General features: G+C 43.8%; 1 protein-coding gene across 1 annotated transcript; it reads left to right on the top strand.

The window, feature by feature from the left end:
- Nucleotides 1-1,204: 1,204 nt before the first annotated feature.
- On the top strand, nt 1,205-1,876 carry LOC123062065 (uncharacterized). Its single transcript, XM_044485396.1, has 2 exons — nt 1,205-1,510; nt 1,602-1,876. The coding sequence occupies exons 1-2, from the start codon at nt 1,343-1,345 to the stop codon at nt 1,647-1,649; spliced, it is 216 nt and encodes a 71-aa protein (XP_044341331.1). The 5' UTR covers nt 1,205-1,342; the 3' UTR covers nt 1,650-1,876.
- The last annotated feature ends 4,524 nt before the right edge of the window (nt 1,877-6,400 follow it).

Genomic DNA, 6,400 nt, shown 5'->3' with positions numbered 1-6,400 from the left:
TCAGGTATATATAAATATTTTATTTGAATGTCCATGTATTGCATAGTTGGGAACCGAGAAGAACAACTATTTCTCATGTTTGCGTTTGATGGCCACGCTATTGAATTGCAGTTGCAAGTTTTATCTCTCTCATTCTCACTATCACGTGTATGGCCTATGATCGAGCAGTATCCGGAGGGAGGCAAGTGCAGGCTAAACTTCTTATGAGCACGATAGACGTTCATGCGCTAGAGCAGCGACAGAGCTCTTGGGAGGTGGGATGGGGGCGATGGATGAGGACGAGGACAGCGGCGGAGCTTCCTGCTCGTCTCCTCCATGGGCGTCACCAGATCTCCTCGGGTGGCGACAGAGCTCCCTGCTCGTCTTCTTAATGGGCGGCGGCGAAGCTACATCTCCATCATGGATGGCGGTATATCTCCATGAGCGGTGGTTCAACTCCTTCCTTAGGCCCATTCATGGGGGCGAATCTTCACAAGAGATGTTTTTGCTCTCATTAAGAAACATGTTGTAAACTTGCTTCGTCGCCTAGCTATCTATTAAGACTTGGTTGAGAACTAGAATTAGTCCTCCCTTCTTAATGGGACGGACCAAGGATCCCCTTGTAGGTTTCGAAATGGGCCACATCAAGCGGCACATGACGCATAAACAGTAGGATCTAGAAGACTTACGTGCACGCCAAGAAGCCTAATTTTGTGGAAGATTCAGTTTCCTCATATGTAGCCGACTAGGTGTTGTAACCCTAGCACCTCTGGTTATAACCAAGGGGCTAGGCTTGTAGATGACAAATTACATTCTTTGGGTTGACACTTGCACTTTATACTTACTTCGACACCATAAACACAAGCAGGACGTATGGTATTATCTTCTCAGAGAGCCCGAACCTAGATAAAAACCGTGTCCTTGGTATCATTATGCTTAGACGCTTAGCTTGGAATCCCCTACCTCGAGATCAGCCGGATTTACCTCCGTCAGCCGCTAGCCCCCGTCTGCCCGTCGTCACTCGAACATCAGTCAGGAACACAAACTTTGTGTATTCGCGAAAAAAAATCAGCTTGTATCACATTTATGTTCTCACTTCAACTTCTTCTCCTATATCAGTGATGAAAGATACGCAAACTTTGTGTAATCGTGAAAAAAAAAACATTTATGTTGGCACTAAGTAAGTACGCTTTCGTGCTGCGGTCACGGTTTTCGAGTCTGCCTAAATCGGCACAGAAGTGAGCGGCCGTCTGCCCGTCTCACCACGAACCAAAACCAGACCAAATCTTCGGCGAGCCCATCGGCACATTCTGAGAGCGGAGAGGAAGCAGGAGGCGGCGGATCAAGGAGAGGAGACTAGAAGATGGGTGGCGGCATGGAGGTGAACAAGAACCGCTGGATCGAGGAGTGGAACGCCGGCCGGGAGAACCTCGAGCTCAACTTCCGCTTTACCCGCCGCAGCCTCGCCGTCATCGGCCTCTTCGGCCTCGCCGTCCCCATCCTCGTCTACAAGGGCATCGTTCGCGAATTCGTAAGATCCAGACCCATCTCTGCCCGCATCTCGTTCTCTGTTCCCCGAACCCTAAAACAAATCTGGGCGTGTGTGGTTGGAATGGATGCAGCATATGCAGGACGAGGACGCCGGCCGGCCGTACAGGAAGTTCCTGTGAGCGTCGCCTCCGGTGGATGTCGAGACTCCGAGCCGTCTGCAGGGTTTCGGTCAGGGAGAAGGAATCTCCATTCGGTTTGTTTCCCGTACTGTTGTAGTCAGACCGGAGTATTTTGTTCTCACATGTTGTGCGATATGTGTTAAATAAGATGTAATGAAATGCTGTTCCTGCAATTGCTGAAACCTGAGAAGTCTGATTTGGTTAATTTGAGGTGAATATTTGTGTTATGCGATGTTATTTATGCTTGGATCAAATGGGGAGTAATATCAGGCGAGTGTGTGGCCTTCTAACAATATCAATCATGTTTGTGTGCTTAGTTATTAGTTGACCACCCTGGTATTTAAGATTGATTCTGGGTCTGCAAGCATTGACGTTTTACTGGGCATACCTGCATAGAGCGAGTGTATTGGGAGTTCTATCAAGAATTAGACGACATTTGATTGTTACCTTCATATACGCTCGAAGTTCTTTTTATCTGTGTTCATTAGTCGCAGTGTCCTATCAGTTTTTATCTAGAGCCTCTTCTGGTTTTGGATCCCCATGAAGGCATTAATTTACTTCCGACCGTTATCTATACTGATATATTGAGTGGATGCTTGCTAGATATGATGCCTTTATGGCTTGAATTGTGCTCTGCCCAAAGTAGTTCCCAGTTTATTCGACTGGTATTTTCTGTGTATGTGCTTTATGTTTGGGCCACAGTTTATGACAATAAATTACATACATGGTGTATTTACAGTTTTGCTTGTACGTGTACATCCTATCCTGTCCACCGGAGCATTCATTTCTATGTGCCAATTTCACGACATTCAATACAGATGAACCTATCTGTTACAATTTTGATAGTATTGCATAAACTTCTTGAACAGTAGGTAGATGTATTTCAGTGAGAACTGTGGTCAAAAAGCAAGGTTTGAATTAATATACAATTTTTCCTGGTATGCTTTCTAGAGTTAATGGCATATGTGTTCTAGCAGGGCATGTCAAACTCGTTGCTTGAGCCATATTTGACTGTCATTTTGATATGGTATAAACATCTCTCTTTGTGCAACTAAAAAAGGCATAGTATCAACACTAAGGATGGACATTAATCAGTTGTCTTCACTTATGCATGGAACATTTCAACAAACTAGAAATGAAGTGAGGCATGAGTACAGGATCTGTCAGTATATATGTACTAACACCTTTCTATAACTGAGTTCTCTGCTTTCTTGAGGTCTTTCATTAGCTGTTGTTCTACACATGATAGATTTTGTGATATTCTCATCTTGGAAGCATTAGTGTAGTGTTGTTTGGTTAAAGGGTATGTTTAAGCCGAGTCAGTGTAGGATAGTAATTTAGCTTTTGCTTCATGTGGAAAAATGGCATCGTATTACCTTTATTAACTCAAGATCTTAGAAGAAGCTGTGTGTAACATATTTGTTTTATTTGACTGGACATGATTGTTTGGTCATGCACCATCATATGTATGTTATTGTACTTTCTACTTTCAGAATACTAAATAACATATATCTAAAACAGATTTAGTTAGATGGTTCTCAAAGCACATGTTTTGTGTTGGATACCTCCTCCTTTATCAGTGATTAGAATATCACTTGAAAGTAGGCTAGAGGTGTGTTGAATCAGCTTGTCATTTTTAAAAGCCTCTAAAGTATGCTAGAGGTGTGTTAATCCTTTGACATAATCTCACTGTCGACTGATAATCCTTACATTCCCATAGATGCTAGTGTTATGCAATTTTGTCAAGTGTCAAGGTGGCATTCAAGTTAGTGTGGAACATCACTTGTCCACTCTGGTTACGTATTTACTTAAAACGGAGTCCTGTTTAGTTTGTTGCTTCCAAAACCTAAACCTGCTGGGTACTCGAGCTTGTCATTTAGGTTAAATGTAAAGTCTCTATGTTAACTGCTAACCCGCAATCTAAGTCCATAGCCTGGATTATTAGGCATGAGCCTTTTTTCTTGCTTAAGATAGCTAGCTTCATGTGATGTCTTCATGTCATATATGTTCTTGTTTACTTTGTTGCTTCCAAAACCTAAACCTGCTGGTGCTTATCATTTAGGTTGAATGTGAAGTCTCCAGGTTACAACTGCTAATCTGCAATCTAAGTCCTTCATAGCCTGGATAATGCTTCTACTCCCTCCGTTCCTAAATATACACTTTAAACTACGTCTACATACATCTGTAGATGTGATGTATTTTTTTTTCCTGTGGATTTTTCAAAAATAATAATTTGAAACTGCGGTAGTTTGATTTGCTTGGGATGAGCTTTGCCCACCCTTCTGAGCATGTCAATGATGAAAATATTTACCTGTGATAAATTACTACAGTAATAGTTTGGGCGGCTCTTGTTTATTTTGCAACAGTCAAGACTTTGGCAACTCGTTATAGAAGAACAGCGATATTCTAGTTCTAGAATAAATTTGATTGCATCATGTAAGGTCACCTAGCATTGGGGTCATTGTGAGGCTCCGCGACCTCGGACTAAATCCAATCTACGCGGTACTAACAGATGTATTGACGTACATAAAAAAAAACACAGATGTATTGACGTCTGCAATCATCATATTAAGAGTGATGAAGAATCGGCAGCCATAGTGGGTAGTGGGAAATGTCGAGCACGAAGGGTGAAAAAGGAACTCAAACGGTGTGAATAGTTTAGCCTTAGCCAACTTGTAATTCTGGTTTGCCCACTAGGGCGGCTGTATCCAATTTGCAGCTTATCCAACCATACAGATTCATGGACGGATTGACCGAGCCAAACCATTCCCTAGATAACAATATATACCGTTGCCTTTGCCTTTACACAACCCCTCCAAAAGATATGCAGTACATGACATGTGTTAGATTATAAACTATTCCCCCTGTTACTAGAAAAGGATAATTCCACCTCAAAGAATCGAAGTGGAATGGATGATCCTCATTGAACATCACTTTTTCTTTTAGAGAATAGGCTACGAGTGCTCAGCTTTATTTCCATAGAAATTTTAAAGGATTATAATATTTTTTTTCTATGTTAGTTGTTTGATTCATAGGATTGAATTCTACAAGAATTTTTCCTAAGGATTTATTTGTACTACTTTCCATAAGATTTCTGCATCCACTCAAATCTCTTTGAAATAATTCTTTGTTTTCTCTACGATGCAATCAAACAATCCAATCGTATGTTTTTTCTGTTCCCGCGTTTTTAGGATCATGTGTATCAAAGAGGCCCAAACTACATTTCATCAAAGGTCAGTTCTCAAGAGTCATGACGAATTCAATCTGCTTAATTATTTCGCACCACAATGTCAACGCCTTCTCCACGCTGCAGCTCGTCATCACCCTGTTCGAGCAAAAAGTGTAGCTCGTCACCACCCTACATGCTCCAGCAAGAGAACGACCACCGCCTTCATCAACCCATCACCGTCAAGACCGTGTCCACCTCCAGTCCTCCACCATCGCCTCCACCTCTGTTGGTTCAATCATCACCCAGTTCAGCAAGCATACCACTGTCCCATTTAGAGTGCCGCCGTGCTCCCTCCTATCGTTTGGAAAACAACAGCCACATTCCCACTTTGGGCAACACCTTGCCACAACCATGGTTTCTCATACCTTCAGTGCCACATTCATCTCAAAAAAAAAAGGTGCCACCTTGGGAAGGATACCTGGGTTCTTTTCTAAAAAAATCATTCATAGGTTCCCCTAAAAAAGTCTTTTTTTTAAAGATCCAGCAATCGCTGGCTTTTCATATCATTAGCAGAAAGCAGTGGGAAAACAAAGGTGTGTTGGAAGGTCCTAAGACCAGTACAGAAAAGATTACAACAAGCTCAGCTTCGGTCTAGGCTTTGCTGACCGAAAAAGTGGAAAAAAAACAATGGCCTATATCTCATGGCGGATCACAGAAGGGTCTCTCCAAGCATGCTGCGCCCGCCTGCCGCCAAAGATGCACTGAATTTTTGATGGGCTTGGCGATGTCCCTTGCAGCCGACTGCTTGCCTCTGAAAATGCAACTGTTCCGCTCTTTTCATATCTCCCAGCAAGTCAAAAGCATGATCCTGCTGGCGCCCTTCCGTTTGGCCGGCGGGGTCTTGCTGATCATCCGTTGCATGATCGCTTTAGAGTTGGAATTTTGCCATGAGTGGTGTGGAGCTAGCTGTTGGCATCCTTCTCTTGATCCCATCAAGTCCCAGACCTCAAGCGCTGTTTGGCATGACCAGAACAAGTGGTGGGTCGACTCCAGGTTGCGGACACAAAACTGGCAGAAATAGTTGTTTGGCCAACCGCGCCGTTGGAGACGATCATTTGTCCAGAGGCGATCTTTCAGTAGCAGCCAAGCGAAGAATTTGATGTTTCCTGGTGCCCATGTTTTCCAAACGAGCTCATCCAAAGCTGATAGGATCCGTCCCTGGAACTACATGGCATATGCTGACTTTGATGTGTATTTGCCTGTTTCCTCGTGGTTCCATCAGATTGTATCCCTCTCCCCCTCCCGGAGCTCCGGGGCAGCGGCGATGATCAAGCGGTTGATCTGGATGAACTGCTGTAGCAGCGGCTGCGTGTCTCCATGTCTCAGGTCTTCAATCCAAGTGTCGTTTCTAAGAGCTTCTTGAACTGTCTTGTTTTTGCGCTTGGAGTGGTTGAGGAGGGCTGGGTAGGCAGTGGCCAGCGTGATTGGGCCGATCCAAGAGGAGTGCCAGAACAGGGCTGTTGAACCATCCCCAATTGTTACCATCGTCGCAGCCGCAAACAGAGCTTTGTCTTCCCCGTTG

The sequence above is a fragment of the Triticum aestivum genome, chromosome 3A (assembly GCF_018294505.1).
Source record: "Triticum aestivum cultivar Chinese Spring chromosome 3A, IWGSC CS RefSeq v2.1, whole genome shotgun sequence".
Lineage (NCBI taxonomy): Eukaryota > Viridiplantae > Streptophyta > Magnoliopsida > Poales > Poaceae > Triticum > Triticum aestivum.
This window is presented reverse-complemented; position numbering and strand designations above follow the sequence as displayed.

Bases quoted from the DNA above. Each gene is read 5' to 3' on its own strand.
- LOC123062065 (XM_044485396.1), top strand. From the start codon at position 1,343: ATGGGTGGCGGCATGGAGGTGAACAAGAACCGCTGGATCGAGGAGTGG. The intron at 1,511-1,601 runs GTAAGATCCAGA...GAATGGATGCAG, and splicing joins AGGGCATCGTTCGCGAATTC to CATATGCAGGACGAGGACGC.